Source organism: Setaria viridis, chromosome 7 (genome assembly GCF_005286985.2).
Source record: "Setaria viridis chromosome 7, Setaria_viridis_v4.0, whole genome shotgun sequence".
NCBI lineage: Eukaryota > Viridiplantae > Streptophyta > Magnoliopsida > Poales > Poaceae > Setaria > Setaria viridis.
The window spans coordinates 35,382,005-35,403,499 of record NC_048269.2 but is presented as its reverse complement, the minus strand read 5'-3'; the positions used below and the strand labels follow the sequence as shown (position 1 = coordinate 35,403,499).

General features: G+C 44.3%; 2 protein-coding genes and 2 pseudogenes across 8 annotated transcripts; all 4 read right to left on the bottom strand.

The window, feature by feature from the left end:
* Positions 1 to 1,816: 1,816 nt before the first annotated feature.
* On the bottom strand, positions 1,817 to 2,952 carry LOC117863484 (protein LEAD-SENSITIVE 1). Its single transcript, XM_034747206.2, has 2 exons — positions 2,761 to 2,952; positions 1,817 to 2,661 (listed from the first exon to the last, which is right to left on the bottom strand). Exons 1-2 carry the CDS (start codon positions 2,858 to 2,860, stop codon positions 1,973 to 1,975), a joined length of 789 nt encoding a protein of 262 aa, XP_034603097.1. The 5' UTR covers positions 2,861 to 2,952; the 3' UTR covers positions 1,817 to 1,972.
* A 210-nt stretch (positions 2,953 to 3,162) lies between these two features.
* Positions 3,163 to 5,663, bottom strand: LOC117864966 (uncharacterized; annotated as a pseudogene).
* Positions 5,664 to 5,665: 2 nt separating this feature from the next.
* Positions 5,666 to 12,880, bottom strand: LOC117864965 (uncharacterized; annotated as a pseudogene).
* A 1,508-nt stretch (positions 12,881 to 14,388) lies between these two features.
* Positions 14,389 to 21,197, bottom strand: LOC117863483 (nuclear pore complex protein NUP98A). 7 transcript variants are annotated; one of them, XM_034747205.2, is made up of 13 exons: positions 21,088 to 21,197; positions 20,313 to 20,373; positions 19,915 to 20,086; positions 18,998 to 19,351; positions 18,199 to 18,699; positions 17,755 to 17,970; positions 16,675 to 17,192; positions 16,495 to 16,552; positions 16,325 to 16,385; positions 15,812 to 15,950; positions 15,554 to 15,667; positions 15,282 to 15,459; positions 14,389 to 15,175 (listed from the first exon to the last, which is right to left on the bottom strand). In XM_034747205.2, the coding sequence occupies exons 3-13, from the start codon at positions 19,931 to 19,933 to the stop codon at positions 14,583 to 14,585; spliced, it is 2,751 nt and encodes a 916-aa protein (XP_034603096.1). In that variant the 5' UTR covers positions 19,934 to 20,086; positions 20,313 to 20,373; positions 21,088 to 21,197; the 3' UTR covers positions 14,389 to 14,582. The 7 variants fall into 7 exon arrangements, with proteins under 7 accessions (XP_034603096.1, XP_034603090.1, XP_034603093.1 ...); XM_034747199.2 differs by having other exon boundaries at positions 16,495 to 16,564; positions 21,088 to 21,194; XM_034747202.2 differs by having other exon boundaries at positions 16,495 to 16,564; positions 19,915 to 20,044; positions 21,088 to 21,194.
* Positions 21,198 to 21,495: the final 298 nt, after the last annotated feature.

Sequence of the window (21,495 nt, the reverse complement as noted above, 5' to 3'; positions counted from 1 at the left end):
ATTAATTTACCAATCCTGTATGACACTGTTCTTCATGAGCAGATCAAGTAAGTTCATCACAATAACTTACATTGTTAAATGCCATATGGAACGATGCAAGATGCTCAATGTATTCTTTTATCTTTGTGGACGATGACAGGGTCATTGTGGCATTTGGTTGCCTCCAGGATCGTTTTTGCATTCATATGAACATGGTGAGCAAATATAACCGAGATGGGTAGCATTATTGGTCCTTTTCCTGCATGAATAAGCTATTGTTTCTTTTCCTTGCAGAACATTTCATTGTCAGTTAATGACCTACTGGCATGCTGCGGTGATGGTTGTAATGGAGGCTATCCTATCATGGCATGGCGCTACTTTGTTCAAAATGGTGTTGTCACAGCACAGACGAGGTATTAGCCTACTCTCTACAACTTGACTGCCTCTGCATGCTCCATCAGTAATCCTAGCTAGTTCTTTGAAGAAATTTCTGTGGATGGTACATCAATTACTAATGCAATCTTTGACTAAACCATGCTAAAATTTTATAGCGTAAGTTTGAACTGCGATAACCTTTTTTCCTCCCAGGAAAGCAAGGCAGTAGAAATATAAGCAGATTGTAATCATCCGTTGTCCATGCTTAAGTCTAAAAATTTCCCAACATGGTAGAGACACAGCATATTTCTTTGTTGAGTCCAGGACAGTCACTCCGTTTGAGTTCAAAAACATAATGATTTCATTTTTGTATTGATAGTATAGCACACAGTATGAAATGGATGAATGATCACGAAACTTTCCTGTTATACACAGAGAAGACCGACAGTTATACTCTTTTGCAGTGCGATCCATATTTCGATCAGGTCGGTTGCCATCATCCTGGATGCGAACCTGCTTATCCTACACCAGTATGTGAAAAGAAATGCAAGGTGCAGAACCAAGTTTGGGATGAAAAGAAGCATTTCAGTGTCAATGTGTACAGCATAAATTCTGATCCAGATGACATAATGCCAGAGGTCTACACAAATAGCCCCGTAGAAGTTGCTTTCACAGTTTATGAGGTAATGTCCAGTTTCTTGTCTCAAGTTTTCCGTGCATTGTACTGATGTTCTCAACAAATTTTGTTTAGCAGTAGTTACCAAGGACTAAGGGGTATATTACTTTGAAAGGACACAAAAATACTAAATCTTAGAAAGGCTGTCTAAATAAAATCTGAGGAAGAACAGGACAAAAGCAGAGCCATGGAAAGAGTACAAACCAAACAAACGAATCAAGTATAGACAGTACTGTGATTTGAGATCATTTTTAGTCTTTGAAAATATATCATTTTCAGATTCACTTCTGTTTTTCGGATTTGACAATGCAAAAATCTCTCAGGACTTTGCCCACTACAAATCTGGAGTATACAAGTATATTACGGGTGGCATTATGGGTGGCCATGCCGTCAAGTTGATTGGATGGGGAACCAGTGATGCTGGAGAAGATTACTGGGTATGCTGTTGGATCACCATATTATTATGCGCATTGTCAAACGATGAGGCCAGCCCCTAAGTTGTTTTGTTTCATCCTCTCTGCTTTTCAGCTTCTTGCAAATCAGTGGAACAGAGGCTGGGGTGATGTAAGTTTCTGGCTTATCAAAATGACTCTTTGAAATGCAGTATCATGTGTTGAGCAATCGGTAATGCTTTGCAGGATGGCTACTTCAAGATCATACGAGGCGTGAACGAATGCGGCATCGAAGAGGATGTTGTTGCTGGAATGCCATCGACAAAGAACATGGTTAGAAACTACGGCGGCTCCTCTGGAACAGCTGTAGTTTGATTTGTATTTTTACAGCTGATGAAATTGGTAAACCAGCCTTGATGGCAACTCATATGTTGTTCTGAATCCAACATCAATTCATATAATAATGTAGCACATCATACTGAATAACAAGGCTGTGTAATTGATCGAGAGACAGACAGACATAATAAGAAGCCTGCTGAATAATTTGACATTACAGTGGATGGTTTGTCAGCGAGCAGGCTGCCTCCTCCGTAGCAGCAGGAGTGGCCTGCGCAACGAGTGTCTGGACAGGGACCTTGACCACATCCCGGCGAACGCCCATGTCCGAGACATACCGGCCGGCGCAGTACATGCCGGTGGTGACAATGGCGAGGCCGGGGGCGCTGGTGGTGAGGAAGCGCAGCGGCGACGAGGCGACGGCGCTGAAGGCGGCGGTGAGGGATGCGAGCTGGCCGCTGCGGCCAACGCTGAAGGCGGTTTCGACGAGCAGCCCCGTCTTGCAGTAGATGGCGAAGTCCTCGCAGTTGTTCTTGAAGAGGGAGTAGGCGCCGAAGCCCTTGTCGAGGAGGTAGCGGGCGCGGTGGACGACGACGTGGCCGGGGTCGGAGGCGGCCAGGGTGCAGGTCCCCCCGCGCGCCTTGGCGAGGAACAAGGCCGGCGAGACGGCGTAGTGGAAGAGGTAGAGGCCGCCGCCGTGCAAGAAGCAGTCGAGGCAGGACATGACGACTCCGTCGTCAGGCCTGACCAGGTGGCCACATCGCTGGCACTGGCCCCCTGCCGCCGCCGCCGACGACGAGGTGGAGGAGCTGAAGAGGAAGGAATCCAAGAAGGTGCCCGTGCCAATCTCGTGGCCGGCAGCTCTGGTGAAATGGATGACCATCTCGTCCCCAACATAGATCCCTGGTGGTGGAGGAGGATTGGCCGCCGGAACACCATCAGATCCCTCAAGCAGCAGCAGCAGCAGAGGCGATTGGAAGGAAAGGAGGCAGGCATGATTACCGTGGTGGGCGTAGAGGTAGGCGGCCCGCCATGAGTAGATGTGATCCCCGGCGGCGAGGTCCTCCCGATCCACGCGGTTGGACAGCAACCCCGCCGCCATCGAAACTCTGAGCTGAATCTGAATGCAAGCAATCTGATTGTGACTGGCCAAAGAAAGCAATCTGAATCTGAATGCAACCCAAAGAAAGCAATCGCTTGCGTGCTCTTGCTTAGCGGCGAAGGCGGAATCAATGATGGATGCCAAGCAAGGTACAGGGAAAGGGGTCAACCCGGCCAAGACCCACACCCAAGGAAGGGCCCCTCAAGTTTGGTTTTCCCTCGCTATTCCAACTCAAGATTACTTTGCATTCGTTTTTGAATTCATGTAAAAAAAATTGACAGCGTTTTTTCCTTTTTAGGGGGTATTGGCAGCACTCTCTTTTTTTCATCAGGGTAATTGACAAGCATTCTACAGCACCGACAGCATGAACAAAAAAAAAGCATAACCAAACCCCATGCACAGCGTGCAAGCTTGTTCCTACACCTCCAAACGTTACAAAGCATCAGGAGGATTTCACCCTGAACTTCCACTCTCCCTTGGCTGCGCAAAGGACACGAACTCCGCGCCCTGCTCCTGCGCCTTAATCATCAGCATGTCCCTGTACCTCTCCACCTGCGGGCCCTCTCGGTACTGATCCCCGGTCTTCTTGTTCATGCACTTGATGTTCAGAAGAGTCACTCAGCCTTGTTCAGCCCCTCACCCACCGGGGGCTTCTTGCTATCGTCCTTGTACACGATCACCTCCCGGTTGTTGAACTCCACGATTGACTCCAGATCCAGGCCCCTCACGTCCGTCTCCCCCAGGAACTTGATGCTGCCATAGCCATGGCGCCCCACAACAAAGTCTTTCACCCGACTGCAGTAGCCTGGCTCACCACATTCTTTGGCAGCAAACTCCTCCAGACTAGGCTCCATGAAGTAATCTCCCTGCAGGAGCTTAGGCAACAGCCTCTCAACTGAAGTACCCTTCCCATTCCCATGATGACTGGGTTCATGCTGCTGGCCATTTTCCACCAGAGGACTGGTGCTTGGTGACTTGACAGCTTATCACACCCACTTTCAGTGGATGTATCTGCACAAGTTCAGCTGAATATGTCCTGAAATTTGCCCTTGCTAAGGACAAATCTAATACAACAACAACAACAACAACAATAGCCTTTCAGTCCCAAGCAAGGACAAATCTAATACAGAATAAAAAAAAATCTAGTATGGTAATGACGCGGTTTACCTTCATATTTGTCCAAATCAGTTGAATCCTTTGGAACCGATTGCCTGTTAATTGCACTCCGCGAAGGCCACTGCTCAACTTGGTTACTACAGTTCATACAAAAACAAGCATCCTAAAAGAATACATGGAATTAAATATATGGTTTAGAAGAAGGTTTGCAAATCAAGTAAAATCCTCAATTCTCAAATCATTCCTCACCCTTGTCTCCACGCTGGTAGTCTTCCCACCTCAATTCTTCATGACTCTTGTCTTTGTATTCAGGCATCGCAGATATGGAATCAAGTTTTGCAGCAGGTTGAGTAGCACTGGTAGCACCGTCAACATCTGGTGTTTGAGCATAAGGTTTTATTCTGGTTCCTCCAGCTTGATTACCAAATTGTGCTTGCCCAAAAGCTGCTGCTGCTGTCTGTGAGCCTGAAAGTCAAAGTGGACAAACAATTGATAAGAAGGATAAGAGATGACATGACCAGGGTAAAAACAGTGAAAAAGAAAAATCTGCAGTCGAATAGGACTGCTGAAGTAAGAAAAGACCATATAATCAGTAAATTCTCGATTGCTACATCATATGGAATCAAAGACAACAATTGATTGATCATATATTACAGCTAAGAAACAACGCAAATATCCAATGGGAAAACCTACCAAATGCTGGAGTCTGTGCACCAAAAGGTGATGTTGTTCCAAAGGGAGAACTACCAGAGGAAACTGCTGTTTGTGCAAAAGATGGTGAAGAACCAAAACTGAATGCATTGGTTGATGTGCCGAATGAAGGTGTGCTCGAAGATCCAAAACCTGGAGCAGTACCACCCACACCAAATGCTTTGCTCCCTGAAGTTCCAAAACCAGGAGTAGATGAACCAAACCCCGGGGTGCTAGAAGCACCAAATAAAGATGTTGGCTGGTGTACTCGTTCCAAAGGCTGGCGCAGTTGCACCAAATGCCGGCGTAGTCGTGGTACCGAATGCCGGCGGAGTTGATGCGCCAAAAGTGCTGCTACCAAATGTCGGTTGTGTTTGCTGGAACGTGCTACCAAAAGGACTTGACTGGCTAGGTGATGATCCAAAACCCCCAAAACTTTGCTTTTGTCCGAATAAAGATCCTACAACATGAGCAGAGCCCTGCGTGACAAAGACATCATATATGCATCACTGTTGATCTAAAGAATAACAGATCCATGAATTGAGATAATTTAGCTTGAGTAGCTATCTAGAACAATTGTAGAATGCAGCATCAGAAACTAATGAAAAATAAAGAAATCTTGCGAGGCATGGGAAACACCGCAATAATGGAAGGTGATGTTTCCAGTGTAAGGGCTTTATAGCTTTGAAATCTAGGAAAATCAGCACGGTGACTCCGCACGAAAGGAGACAATCAGCAAATGCATAATACATACCAGAGCCAAAGGTAGAGGATGTAGCACCAAAGGCAGGGGCGGGCGATGCACCGAACGCCGGAGTGCTCCCGAAGGGAGAGGAGGATGGGGTGCCAAACGTGGGAGTGGATTGCTGCTGACCAAAGGCACCAGTGGATGTAGTGCCAAATGTGGGAGTGGACTGCTGCTGGCCAAAGGCACCAGTGGATGCAGTGCTCGCTCGTCCAACAGCACAGAACGACAAGAAACACATGAAACTACAACCATTTACAGACAACTGACCCAGGTTGGACACAAGTGAGACTAACTTACATGGTCACATGGAGAACATCCTAAATGAACAACATTTACTGCTACTATCCTAGTTAATGCACTCGCAGCGTGCAAACGAAACGAAATTAGCGTTCTGGCTTCAGGTCACGATCAATGTACTGTCTCACAGCATCCTGGTTTACATGGAAAATAAACCTCATATCCTTTACCTGCAACAAAAATCAGAAGCTAAATAAGTATGGCATGGGATACTTAATGAAATTCATTTTCCCCAAAAAAATCAAGGACAGCAACCTAGCACAGCAGTTAATAGGAAAAGCAATTGTTACACATGTGCTTATAAAATGCCTACCACATTGAGGTCGTGTTATTTTTAAATGCTACATAAAGTCCATAATAACAGAATGGCAAGAAGTAAAGTTTTAGTTACATCTTATCAGTAAAATTATAAATTATACAGTGATCAATAGGAATAGCTTTTGAATAAGGATTGCTATGCAGGTGTGCAGCACTCTAATAGTTATATCACAAAAGGATATGACAGGGTCGGAATACTTACCAAAAAAAGGTCAATTGATAAATCACCAAGTCACAAATGTATTAAAATGAGAATGTTTCAATTTTTTTTAGGACCATGGCAGGTTCTCTGCCTTTCATAGTTTCATATTAGTAGGAAGCATATACACTAGCACAGTCCAAGACTAGACATCAAGGACACAAAGAATGTAAAAAAAGCACATATGAAGGTTTTAATTAAAAATCATAGAAAGAGAAAGTGTTGGTACCTCAATTAATGAGTCAGAGCTTAAGTTGATGCGTTTGCAGCTTGGTATTTCCTTGCTATTAACAAAGATTGGACATTTCCCAATGTTCTTGATATGAAAAGACCCAGCTTCATCCATCTTGATAACAGCCTGATTGTCAGACCAATACATACATATATTAAATATAATGTGCAAAAAGTGTACTGAAGAAACTGAATTAGTAAAACAAGGAATTATCATCTTTTAGGGCAGTGTGCATACTAAAGGGGAATAGTATGTAATGCAGTCAGCAGGATGAAACTAAAGGGGGACCACAAAATTAATTGTTTTTGAAAATGGTTCAGAATGACATGATCAAAAGATGTGATGCAAAAGTTATTGCAAATGGTATTATGACCATCCAGTGCCACGCTTTCGGTAATTCCAAATTCCATAGTTCTTAAGGCGGTAAGGCGAGGCGTTGGACCACATTCTAACCGCCTAGGCGCTAACAAGGCGAGCAAGGCGACGCCTTATAAATCAGAGAAACAGCAAGACAGCAGGAGGAAGGGCGAAGAAAAAGAAAAAGAAAAAAGAAAAAAAGGAGAAGGGGGAAGGGGATGCAAGAGGCCGGCCCAGCCCACCAGACAGCCCATAAAATCCTCCCCTGGCTTGTGGATAAGACTCCCCGACCCTTCTCCCCTTCCCTGTTCGGTCGGCAAAGTGCCGTGCGCCGCTCGTCAATTCTCCGCACACCGCTCGCTTCCCCCTCTCCCTCTTTCTCCTTGCGCCGCCGCTCGCTTCCCCCTCTCCCTCTGTTTCTCCTTGCGCCCCTGCTGCCCACAGCTCCTCCAACCGTCTTCAGTATCGCTTCTCTGCACCCCCACGAAGTTGTGCGCCTGCACCCTCTCAGATCGACTGTGCGGCAGCTGACCGAAGTGGGTTCTGCATCAGACGCCGGCGCCGGAGCTAGCGGGGATGGAGCAGCGGCAGCTGCTGGGCCTTTTTGTTTGATTTCCCTTCGATTCTTCCTCCTCCCTTCCTGTCTCTTGCTGTTTTTTACTAGGCGATGGGGACACCCAGAATCATTTGAGCGCCTGGACGCATTGGCGTCGCCTAGGCGACACCTTTAAAACCATGCCAATTTCCAAAACAAACTTGTGGTCAATTTACGCAGCTGGAAAAATATACACTAGTACGCATTCAAAACATCAAACAACAGTGTTAGGGCTTCAAATTCCCCAACTGAAACACAAATTCATTATATTAACAAAATGGAACCTAGCTGAAACACAATTCATTGACTGGATGCATTTCCAGCAAGCATTGGCTTGCTTAATTCAAAGCAAACCTAACAGCCTGCATGCTAAAATGTGCTTGGAAGCATCGGAGCAACAAGACACATGTAGTAGTACCACGTCTATCAAAGCCATGAAGGCGGCATAGACCAACTGTGGCTGCAGATCAGATAAAGACCCACATGAGGTACTAAAATAATCTTTTGCCTTCAACACAGCACAGTTAGGACAATGCAAACGATGTGTGCAAGTGAAAAACAGGAGATAATAAATTTAACCTCTCATACTACAGGACATATATGTTTGTCATCTTTTAAAAAACATTAATGCAGTTCACTATAATTGAGCATTAGCCATTTCATAAGGAAATATAAGTGACATTTCTTAACGCACAATGAAACTTTCAAGGAATTACCTGTCGGCGAGATATTTTATTTGCCCTCCCTTCTTTTCCCAAATCAATGTCAACTTTAACATCTTCTGTCTCTCTTCCAAGAGTAACCTGCATGAGCAAAGAAAAAAAATTAGAAGATGGTAGCAAGATATTACACAAATATTCACTGCATACTCCAGAAATGCACAAAAGCAAGACAGTTGAATCTCACGGCTCCTAATCAGGATCACTCTCGGATCAGAATACAAAATTCCAAAATGGAAACAAAATGGTGACCCTTGTGTTATTCAGAAATTGACAGATATATTTCAAGCTCTAGAAACCAAAATCATATGCATAGACTGGATGTTAATGCAATACCACTGAAACTGTCCACCACAAGATATAGATATCAAAATTGTACACGTGGTTATCCCCCCTCACATCCTATAACCGATTTAGCCAAAGAAGATGCTGACCTCAGGATCCTTTATGTAGTATTTCAAGTGCAATCCATAGATAACTGCAAAGGCACCATGTGACATGATAGCTCTGTTCATATAAGACCAAGCACCCTGTTCTAATCTTATCAATGCCTTCCTGCTTTCCGGGTGATGAAATCTGGTAACTGAAAAAATCAACAAAAAATGAAGAAAATAAGAACATATTATGTTCCATTGTACATAGTTTTTACGACATACCAGCTACATATTCTGAGAAGACAATTAGCGGTACGGTTCGCAGTGACTTCACCTAGATTATTAATTCTTCATATGTTTAGAGCCTATGAATTAGATCATTTAGTCAACCAATTGCATGTAAATGGATAATCTTGCCTTTAATGACTCTACACTCAGCAGCACAATACTTCTTAAGCCAAGTCTGTCATCACAGAACACCGATGCTAACTAAAAACAAAAAAAGTGAGCATCTCTATACAGTATCTTGAACAGCAAGCAAATTGTGTAACGCATACACATTTACCTTCAGGATGCATCAAATCAGAGTCCTGATCCCACGGGATGAGATCCTGGTCAAGAATCTGCAATGAACACAGTACATGACTAGTCAGCAATGTCATGGTAAAGAGATCCTAGTAGCTGGGCTAAAAGATAGCTATCAAAGCTTCTATATCATAGTAATTTGGAACATCATTTTCATTGTCAGGGCATTCTTCTGCTTGAGCTGGTGTTGGCACTGTTGAAATAGGGTCTTGAATACCCAAATCCGATAGTGCATTTGATGGCATACAGTTCTGTAGAGCAGCCTCATCACCTAATTCTGGTTGACCATCAAATGAGTTGTGTTGCATCTGATCAGGACCTTGAACTGAATTTTGTACAGTCAAGCCATGAGAGTTATTAAAATTCTCGTGTTGTCCTAAACTACAAGGAGATCCTTCACCAAATCCAGCAGCGCTGAACGAGGGCAGTGCATGTGTTTGCATCATTTGTGACAATATTAGCAGTAGTCAAAAGGCCTCCAGTTGTTGAAGGACCTTCTAACAGCTTAGCTCCTAGGACACCACCTTTATCATGTGCCACTGAATCTTCTTTTTGTTCTGAAGTGGATGGGCCAATCTTCACTGTTTGTAAAGGTTGGGCATTTGCCATATCCTCCACCTTTATCAGGGCCAAATCATTTGCTTTGGAATGTTCAGCATTCGATGCAGGGCTGGTTGCAGGGGAGACTGGATAGATAGTGTTCTCCGATTTCTGGCCCAAGGTACAGCATTCAAGAGGATACTCAGGAGGTGTAGCAACATCATCATTGCAAGGGATTTCAGGATCTTCTGTGTTCAATTTGCACTCAACATACACGCCAGGACATGGCACCACTAATGAAGTAGGAACCAACATTATACCAGAAACGTCTACATTACTTTCCACATGGCCAGGATCTACTTGATCACATGACGTATTGGCTTCATTGGAATGCACCGGACTTTGCATGGTTGATCTAACCCCAGGAACAACCTTGAAGGCAGGATCATCTAAATCCTCCTGGTTTCCCTTGCTCGGAGAATTCAAAAAGTTTTCACCATTCAGGATATCAAATTCTTCACTATTACTGAAAAATGGGAAGTCCATGAAATCTGCCTTGTGTTCTAAACCAGATGTGCAAATCCCACCATCTAAATTTGCTTCAAATGGGTGAGGGTCCCTCTTTTCTAACTTTACATTCTTATCATCAGCAACAGTGAGCATTCCTCTTCGCTGAACCCCGCTCCAAATTGCACCACCAGGTGCCTCAGAACCCTTAGGTTGACCAATCACTTGAGTGGGATAGGTTCCTGCACATTTCCACTGAAATAGTTAGGGATCAACAATGCCTTGGAGTCTACCACTCCATTACCACATTGATTGCTGTCCAATTGCTGGAACTGCATAGAATCCTGAAAATCCGTGATACTCTTTAGAGAAACATTATTCCTGCCACCACTCCCATGATTATTGGCAGTGTAGGCATGATGTTCATACATGTGACCTACATCTGAGTAGCCATACGCAATGTTATTGGTGTCATCCCCATCTCTTACCATGCTCTCAGCATGCTTTGTGTGAAAAGAATGCCCATTCATTCCAGGATATGTATGTCCACCATTGTAGCTTGCACCCACTTGCCCCTAGCGGCTCACTGAACTCAGCCCTGGCTCAATATTATTAGGTAAGCCTCCACAGACACACTCACTACCATTTGCTATACATGAACAGGGGGCAAAAAGAAATCCAAGGTCTGCAGTGTTGCATGGATCGTTGCATACTCTCTTTCTCATTGCATAATATAGGTTCTTCACACTGTCAATTTTCCGTTTCTGAAATGAAAAATCCTTTGCTTTTGAATTGAAAAGTTTATGTGCCTTGGCTGGGTCAGATGTGGAGAGTTCATTTTCATACTCAGCCATCCGGAAAGAAGCTTGTGTTGAGACCTCTGGGTCAATGAATTCCAATGATCCTGTATTTCTTGAAGTGTGAATTTACGGGAAAAGCATACAGCTCCTTTTGCTAAGGACTCCAATGAGGCACCAGTCTGCAAGTATCACAAAGACCAGTTAGGACTTGCACAAAATAGAGCATTAGCAGTAAAGTCATGTAGATCCAACTGTTGGAGAAGCTTTCTACACTGAGGTTTGGTATACAGAATCAGCTTCACAGAATCACAAGCCCAGTTTTAAGGATTAAGGTCAGTATGCTATACTAAAGATAAAACAACAAGAATTGCTCAGAATATATTTTGAGGGAAATTTTGCTTAGAATAAAATATAGCTACAAGGCAAATAAGTGAAAGTTTGAGACAACATGATGTATGAATTAGGAAAGCAACCATTTTGATTTAGATTAAGCTGTTGGTTCACTCCTACGCAATGCCAAACATTGACCTAAGGCTCAAGAAAACTCAGAGAATTAGCTGCTAACATCAGTGTCCAATTATTTTTCAAGTGGCAAACAGTATCGAAAACACAAATTCTGAGAAAGATTCAATCAACCATAGTTAGATGCCCAAGTAAGTTTAGGGAATCATACAGAAAGACCACACAGGGGGATTTCTAAGAAACCAAACTTAGCAGAATCAAAATTCCTCTTAACTGAGAAATGCACAACAAAGTTCAGGACCGGAGGACCCGGGGGGGTAAATTGCAAAAACCGCCAGGGGACCTCATTCCAATCAGATTATAGATAAGTAATTTAACAAAGTGGGGGGAATTTAAGTTTTTTTTCTGCGTATGAAGAGGAACATTCTAACTATCTGGTAAGCACGAATCCCTCGGAATCCGATGCGTTCCAGCAGCGATAACCCAAGAACAACATCGGACGCTCCATTGATGCATCGAGACGAACAGTATGGAGTCCGAAAACTGAGATTGGGGGTACAAGGTGTGGGGGCGGGGGGTTACCTCGACAGCGTTCTTGAGGAGGATGTCGTCCTCGACTAGCCAGTTCACCGACGACACCGCCGCTTCGCGGGGGGGGGGGGGGGGGTAGATACGACAGAAGGTGTCCCCAACAACCTTTTCCAGAAGCAAATTTCTGTCAACGTTTGGATCTCAGGAGCTAAACTTTAGCCCTGTCACATCACACGTTCGGATGCTAATTAGGAGGATTAAATATGAGCTAATTATAAAACTAATAGCAGAACCCCTAGGCTAAATCGCGAGACGAATCTATTAAGCCTAATTAATCTATCATTAGCGAATGGTTACTGTAGCACCACATTGTCAAATCATGGACTAATTAGGCTTAATAAATTCGTCTCGCGATTTAGCCTAGGGGTTGTGCAATTAGTTTTGTAATTAGACTATGTTTAATACTCCTAATTAGTGTCCAAACATCCGATATGACAGGGGCTAAAATTTAGCCCCTCCCTGCCAAACACCCCCTGAGAAGAAAACCAGATTGAGGTAGAATGTCGTTTATATATGCACAGTTGGCTATTTCTTGAAAGTTAGAACAACCAAGGGTACTAGTAGTGTCTAACAGAGAAGAGTGAGGAAAATCAAACTGTCATCACACATAATAGCACATTTCAGATTATGCCAAAGCAAGAACTAATTTAATGCAGCATTCCTTCAACTTGGTTAGAGAACCATAACTTCACGACCAAAAGAATGACACTATCCTAGCAACTAAGCAAGGTATTACTCATAACACCAGTTGAGTACAGCGCAGAAACATAGTTAGCTAGTTGCGAAAACCTCTGAAACACGGACACTGCAGGTAAGGGCCGTATCCCGTATCGGATATGTATGCGATACGGATACGTCTGGGATACGGCCTGGATATGTATCCGCGACATATCCACATATCCTAGGTTATTTGGGCCGGAAACTAGCGATTAGAAACGTTTGGGCCAGTAGATACGGCCCAGCCGGCCCAATAGCACATCCCACCTTTGCCCTACTCCTCCCGTCGCCCGACCCCTCCCAGTCACGACGCAGCCACTTCCGCCTCCCGCCGGCCGCCGGCGACCTGCCTTCGCCCTCACCGGCGACCAGCCTCCACCCTCGCCGGCGACAAGGAGCCCCCTGCTTAGGTGAGTTCCTCTCCGGCTCTCCCTCCCCAATTCAATTTAGAGCTGAGCCATTACCCCTTCCTGATTAGTGATCAGTAAAACGTATCCGCGTTACCCCTTCCTGATTAGTGATTAGTAAAACGTATCTGCATATCGGGTTGTTTAAGAAATTGCTGTATCCGCGTATCCGTATCCTTCCGATATCGATACGCATATCCGTATCCGTGCTGCTTAGGCAAAAACATACCTTTATAGGAATACAGCAGCACCTTGACTGAGATCCTGATATAGAATTGAAAGATTTGTACCTAATGAAAAATATTCATGTTCAGTGGTGTTTAACAGTTTGTACATCTAGTGCTAGTGCTAGTGCTAGTCCAGAAGACTAGACCTATGTTCCTTTTCATTGTTGCAGGAACTCATCTGAGGTGGCAAGAAGTGCGTGCATGATTTGCGTGTTCTGCTGCTGCTAAGCATGCATGCATTTCACAGTTTATGAAATACGTACAGAATAAATTCTGATCCAAATGACATAATGTCATAGGTCTACATAAATAGCCCCGTAGAAGTTGGTTTCACAGTTTATGAGGTAATGTCCAGTTTCTTGTCTCAAGTTTTCCTTGCATTGTACTGATGTTCTCAGCAGATTTGGTTTAGCAGTAGTTACCAAGGACCATGGGGTGTATTACTTTGAAAGGACAAACACAAAATACTAAATCTTAGAAAGGCTGTCTAAATAAAAACTGAGGAAGAACGGGACAAAAGCAGAGCCAGGGAAAGTGTACAAACCAAACAAACGAATCAAGTATAGACACTACTGTGATTTGAGATCATTAGTCTTTGAAAATATATCATCGAGCGAAAAATCTCAGGACTTTGCCCACTACAAATCTGGAGTATACAAGCACATTACCGGTGGCATTATGGGTGGCCATGCCGTCAAGTTGATTGGATGGGGAACCAGTGATGCTGGAGAAGATTACTGGGTATGCTGTTGGATCACCATATTATTATGCGCATTGTCAAATGATGAGCAATCGGTAATGCTTTGCAGGATGGCTACTTGAAGATCATACGAGGATGTTGCTAGAATGCCATCGAGAAAGAATATGGACGGCGGCTCCTTTGGAACAGCTGTAGTTTGATTTGTATTTTTATAGCTGATGAAATTGGTAAACTAGCCTTGATGGCAACTCATATGTTGTTGTGAATCCAACATGAATTGATATAATGTAGCACATCATACTGAATAACAAGGCTGTGTAATTGATCGACAGACAGACAGACAGACATAATAAGAAGCCTGCTGAATAATTTGACATGAACAAAACAAGCATTTTACAGCACCGACAACATGAACAAAACAAGCATAACAAAACCCATGCACAGCGTGCAAGTTTGCTCCTGCACCTCCAAACGTTACAAAACTAGTAACCAGAAAAATCATTTCATCATCCATCTATCCAAAGCATCAGGAGGAAGGATTTCACCAGAGCCCGTAGGTGCTGAAGTGCTTCACCCTGAACTTCCACTCTCCCTTGGCTGCGTCAAAGGACACGAACTCCGCGCCCTGCTCCTCCGCCTTCATCATCAGCATGTCCCTGTACCTCTCCACCCGCGGGCCCTCTCGGTACTGATCCCCGGTCTTCTTGTTCATGCACTTGATGTTCAGAAGAGTCACCTCCGCAGCCTTGTTCAGTCCCTCACCCACCGGGGGCTTCTTGCTGTCGTCCTTGTACACGATCACCTCCCGGTTGTTGAACTCCACGATTGACTCCAGATCCAGGCCCCTCACGTCCGTCTCCCCCAGGAACTTGATGCTGCCATAGCCATGGCGCCCCACAACAAAGTCTTTCACCCGACTGCAGTAGCCTGGCTCACCACGTTCTTTGGCAGCAAGCTCCTCCAGACTAGGCTCCGTGAAGTAATCTTCCTGCGGGAGCTTAGGCAACAGCCTCTCAACTGAAGTACCCTTCCCATTCCCATGATGACTGGGTTCATGCTGCTGGCCATTTTCCACCAGAGGACTGCTGCTTGGTGACTTGACAGTCTTATCACGCCCACTTTCAGTGGACGTATCTGCACAAGTTTACCAAATCAGCTGAATATGTCCTGAAATTTGCCCTTGCTAGGGACAAATCTAATACAGAATAAAAAAATCTAGTATGGTAATGACGCAATTTACCTTCATATTTGTCCAAATCAGTTGAATCCTTTGGAACCGATTGCCTGTTAATTGCACTCCGCGAAGGCCACTGCTCAATTGGACGGATTATCAGATTCCTCGGGTTCTCTCTAGGGATGAAAAAAGCATCCGCTTTTGGTGTTGCTGGAGATTCCTCATCGTCAGCAAAGAATGGAACCTACAGGGGTGAAAAAGGAAACTCAGCACCACACTCAATGTGTTCTTAATGGCATTCACAAGCTCCATGAATAAATCACATAAAAGATCTTTACCTTGCCATCTGATATTGGATTATATTTTCTTGGCAGCAATTTTATCCTTCTCTGTGACAAATGCCTGGGAACCGCCATGGACAATGTTCTAGTCGGAAGAGGCTTCTCAGCAACCTGCAAACCACCAAAATGTTGCAATCACACAAACTCATAGCACCCTTAGTACCAAACATTCCCAATGCACAACAACCATCTTGCTACTGTAGCTTCCATCCGCTCTACAAAAACAATTATAAAAGCTGGGGGGTGGTGACTAACCGGCAGACTTGATATTCCATATTGAACTGAAGGAGAAGATCCGCCATTCCCAATGGACATCTGAGGCATTGCTGGAAGTGTCCCAAATGGATTTGAAATAGGAGCAGGCTGCATGACCATATTGGACTGGCTAGGAGATCTGTTTCAAAATGCAACAGGATACACTGAGTTAAAATAAATAATGTATTACGTCAGGAGAAAAACAGTCATTTGTGTTGCAGAAACTCATCTGCAAATTCTGAGGGTAATTATGTCCAAGTTAAAACCATGTTCCTAGACTACAGATAAAATAACAATATAGCAGTTCCAAGTAATCACATATAAGCTAGTTGCTCAAAGAACCATTCAAGAACTTTTCTTCTTTGCCTACGCCATCCATCTCCACATTAGACTGATCGCAACATAATTCCTTCCCCTTATTGTATGTAATAAGTGTTTTCAACCATCAAGACGAAATTATTAAAAAAAGGAAAAAGAACATCATGCACATTGAGAAGTAGCAAAAGATCATACTGTTGTCCAATGAGGGCCTGATTAGCAGTGTTGGAAAAACCAGGGAAACCACCTGTAGAAGCTGCAGTATCCATGAAGGCATGCATTTCCGCAAAATTAAGAAGCCCAGATTAGTTTTCGAAGATATGGATTATAAACAGAAGTGAACAATTTGCATACAAAATACTGACCTGGTTGAGTTGGAGGTTGGAAGGAGAATGTGTTTGGCGTTTGAACAGGTGCAGATGTCTGAAATGTTGGCTTGATAAGAAGCAAAAATGAACTTGTTAGACATTAAAAAGAACTAAATATGATAAAAAAAAATATATAGTCAATTATATGGAAAAAGAAAAAAATCAAGAGATGCTCACCGTTGAAAAAAGTGAAGGTCCGCCGCCAAACAGACTGCCAGGTGGTGTGCTAAATAGGTTTCCAGAGGAGAAAGCTGGTGTACTTGATGGTTGTGCAAATGTTGGGGCAGATTGAAATAGTGGGGCCGATTGAGTGTTAGCCAATGACGAGACAGTGCCGAATGGATTTGGATTATTCGTAGTTGATGTGCCAAACAACGATGATGAAGCAAAAGGAGTGGTATTTGCAAACAAAGATGGTGAGCTACTTGCTTGAAATGGGGAAACACCTGTCTGTCCGAACATTGTGGTACTAGTGGACGATGCGAATGGGCTCGAACTTGCAACTGTACTGTTAAACGAGTTGAATGGTGAAGCACTAGTTGAAACAGGCTTAGGAGCAAATGGATTGTTTGTTGGAATTGCGCTTGGGGTAGACTGGTTAAATACATTGCTTGTTGGAGCAAAAGCATTCTGTTGTGTACTTAATGATGGAAAGATAGGAGCCGCTGCTGGAGTTCCAGAAGGGTTTGGTCCACCTGCGAGTCCAAATATTAAGAATGTTACACACATTTTACAAGAACAAGTTACATAGAGTCATGGACCAAACAAATCTAGCAACAATATAAGAAACAATTAATAAATGGAGTACTGAACAGAAGCATGTTTCATTAGTAGATTCTATTCAGGCTTCAAGCTGTAGCATAAGCCAGGGCAAAACGGTTACTGCCTCCATTCATTTTTAGTAGGTGTATTAGGATTTTAAAAAGTATTTTACCGGTATACTTTGGCCATCAAATTCTCTTAAAAATTTATCATTAACAAAATCAATGTCATAGTAAAAGATCTTTGAAATAGAAATTTATTCATATAACTTCTATGCACTAAGCATGCACGTAATTTGACTAATAAACTTATGAAGTTTGACTTTTAAAATCCTAATATGCTTATTAATTCCATTAATTCCAAACGGAGGGAGTACTTGGTTACTACAGTTCATACAAAAACAAGCATCCTAAAAGAATACATGGAATTAAAGATATGGTTTAGAAGAAGGTTTGCAAATAAAATAAAATCCTCAATTCTCAAATCATTCCTCACCCTTGTCTCCACGCTGGTAGTCTTCCCACCTCAATTCTTCATGACTCTTGTCTTTGTATTCAGGCATCGCAGATATGGAATCAAGTTTTGCAGCAGGTTGAGTAGCACTGGTAGCACCGTCAACATCTGGTGTTTGAGCATAAGGTTTTATTCTGGTTCCTCCAGCTTGATTACCAAATTGTGCTTGCCCAAAAGCTGCTGCTGCTGTCTGTGAGCCTGAAAGTCAAAGTGGACAAACAATTGATAAGAAGGATAAAAGATGACATGACCAGAGTAAAAACAGTGAAAAAGAAAGATCTGCAGTCGAATAGGACTGCTGAAGTCATAAAAGACCATATAATCAGTAAATTCTCGATTGCTACATCATATGGAATCAAAGACAACAATTGATTGATCATATATTACAGCTAAGAAACAACACGAATATCCAATGGGAAAACCTACCAAATGCTGGAGTCTGCGCACCAAAAGGTGATGTTGTTCCAAAGGGAGAACTACCAGAGGAAACTGCTGTTTGTGCAAAAGATGGTGAAGAACCAAAACTGAATGCATTGGTTGATGTGCCGAATGAAGGTGTGCTCGAAGATCCAAAACCTGGAGCAGTACCACCCACACCAAATGCTGTGCTCCCTGAAGTTCCAAAACCAGGAGTAGATGAACCAAACGCCGGGGTGCTAGAAGCACCAAATAAAGATGTTGATGTTGATGTCGAACCAAATGCTGGGGTAGTTGCGGTGCCAAAGGCCGGTGTACTCGTTCCAAAGGCTGGCGCGGTTGCACCAAATGCCGGCGTAGTTGTGGTACCGAATGCCGGCGTAGTTGATGCGCCAAAAGTGCTGCTGCCAAATGTCGGTTGTGTTTGCTGGAACGTGCTACCAAAAGGACTTGACTGGCTAGGTGATGATCCAAAACCCCCAAAACTTTGCTTTTGTCCGAATAAAGATCCTACAACATGAGGAGAGCCAAGCGTGACAAAGACATCATATATGCAGCACTGTTGATCTAAAGAATAACATATCTATGAATTGACATAATTTAGCTTGAATAGCTATCTAGAAAAATTGTTGAATGCAGTATCAGAAACTAATGAAACAAAATAAAGAATTCTTGCGAGGCATGGGAAACACCACAATAATGGAAGGTGATGTTTCCAGTGTAAGGGCTTTATAGCTTTGAAAATGTAGGAAAATAAGCACGGTGACTCCGCACGAATGGAGACAATCAGCGAATGCATAATACATACCAGAGCCAAAGGTAGAGGATGAGGAGCCAAAGGCAGGGGCAGGCGATGCACCGAACGCCGGAGTGCTCCCGAATGGAGAGGAGGACGGGGTGCCAAACGTGGGAGTGGATTGCTGCTGACCAAAGGCACCAGTGGATGTAGTGCCAAATGTGGGAGTGGACTGCTGCTGGCCAAAGGCACCAGTGGATGCAGTGCCAAAAGGCGAGCCTCCAGTCTGTGCCCCGAAAGCTGTGGTTGGGCTGCCAAACGGTTTTGGCGCAAAGGGGTTGTTAGCAGCAGGTGTAGCCTGGCCGAATCCCTGCTGGGTTCCGAATGAGTTCTGTCCAAATGGGCTGGTGGATGACTGCCCAAATGCTGCAATGAAGATAGCACACATGAGAGATGAGAAGATAAACAATCATGAGGTACAACATTGCAAAAAATATACTCTCTAACCACATGTAAGGTATTGCATTGTATGAACAAGCTTTAACATTAATAACAAAAAAAAGGACTAGCATTGAGGCATTGGCTTGTTTGCAAGGTCCATTTGTTTGCTTATACACTGAAGAAAGAAGGAAAAGGAGAATCCGGTGTGGACGAAATCCGGTTCCATATTTAGCACAGTATAAGTAGAAGTAGTGGAAGGATTAGCTTAGGAATTTACATGGATCGTTGCAAGTACGCACTGCAAACCACCCAAGATACTACCTGATCGGAATCGGGGCAGCAAGCCAAACCCTAGCGCGGGCAGGCATCCATCAACCCACCAGAGATGAGTGGAATGCGCAATAGAGCAAGCAATACGTACATATGCTAGGAGAATATAGAGGATTTAAAAGCGAAGGAGCAAAGCAAGCCGACAGAATCCAACCAATGTGATGGAATCGACGAGAATAGGAGGGGATGATGAGAGGGAGGAAGGCGGGGGTGCTTACGGTTGGTGGAGCCGAACATGGCTGCTGCTGAGCTGATGATGTTGATGATGCTTCTTCTCACCCCTCGATCACCGGAGGCGGCGGCGGCGGCGGCGGCGTGCTCTCTTCTCGTTTATATATGCACAACTGGCTATTTCTTGAAAGTTAGAACAACCAAGGGTACTTGTAGTGTCTAACAAAGAAGAGTGAGGAAAATCAAACTGTCATCACACATAATAGCACATTTCAGATTATGCCAAAGCAAGAACTAATTTAATGCAGCATTCCTTCAATTTGGTTAGAGAACCATAACTTCACAACCAAAAGAATGACACTATCCTAGCAACTAAGCAAGGTATTACTCATAACACCAGTTGAGTACAGTGCAGGAACATAGTTAGCTAGTTGCAGAAACATACCTTTATAGGAATGCAGCAGCACCTTGACTGAGATCCTGATGTGGAATTGAGAGACTTGTACCTGATGAAAAAATGTTCATGTTCAGTGGTGTTTAACAGTTTGTACATCTAGTGCTAGTGCTAGTCCAGAAGACTAGAACTATGTTCCTTTTCATTGTTGCAGGAGCTCATCTGAGGTGGCAAGAAGTGCAAGCATGCATGCTTAGTAGCAGCAGCAGCAGCAGAACACGCAAATCATGAGAACAGCCTCATCTACGAACAGCCCAAAAGCACCACTGCAATTCCCAGATCTAGGACCTAGAATCCCCCACAAATCGCACGAGCACCACAATCTAAGCAGCAGAACCTATCAGATCTACACAAAATTCAACCTAAGCATGAGTCCCAACCATCGGGCCTATCAAACTAGAGGAGGGTGGGAGAAAGGCCGCCATACCTAAGCCTTGCCGTATTCTTGGAGAGCTCGGCCGCCGGGTTCGCATATGATTCGTCCTGCTTCTTGGAGAGCTTGGACCGCCGCCACCGGTCGTGGAGGAGGCCGGAATTGGCATGGCGGCGGCGTGGGTGATGCGTGGCGGCGGCCGTGGACGAGGGTTTCGCGCAGGGAGGCTAGACGCAGTGGGAGATACGACCTCGTGCTACACAACCCTAGGGTTTCCAACGAATACCCGAGACACCCCACCGCCCGTGAACCGGGATCTACGCGCGCAGCAGACGGGAACCGAAGAAGCTGGCGAGGCGGCGCGGGAAGGAGAGGAGGAGCGAGCTCGCTTACCTTCCGGAGCGCGGCGAAGCGGAGGCCGGAGGCCGCCGGGGAGAAGGGGCTTGGGTTTGGCGGTCGGGATTTGCCGTCGGGTCAGGAACGGCTTGCTTGACCCCTACGCCCGAGCTGGGACGATGATTATGGAAGTTGGGCCGTATTGGTCTTGGGCTCTTTGCCCACTGCACGGCCCAACTAGATCGTATGAACATGGTGAGCAAATATAACCCAGCATTATTGGGGAATCCGGCCGGCTTGATGTTACAGGATGCTGATTAGGTTGGGGAATGATTCTTCGAATTTTGCATCACATTATCAAATTATGGACTAATCACGCTCACGAATTAGTCTCCATCTATGCAATTAGTTTTTGTAATTAGTTTATGTTTATACTCCATTTTGCCATGCCATTTTGCTGGTTCT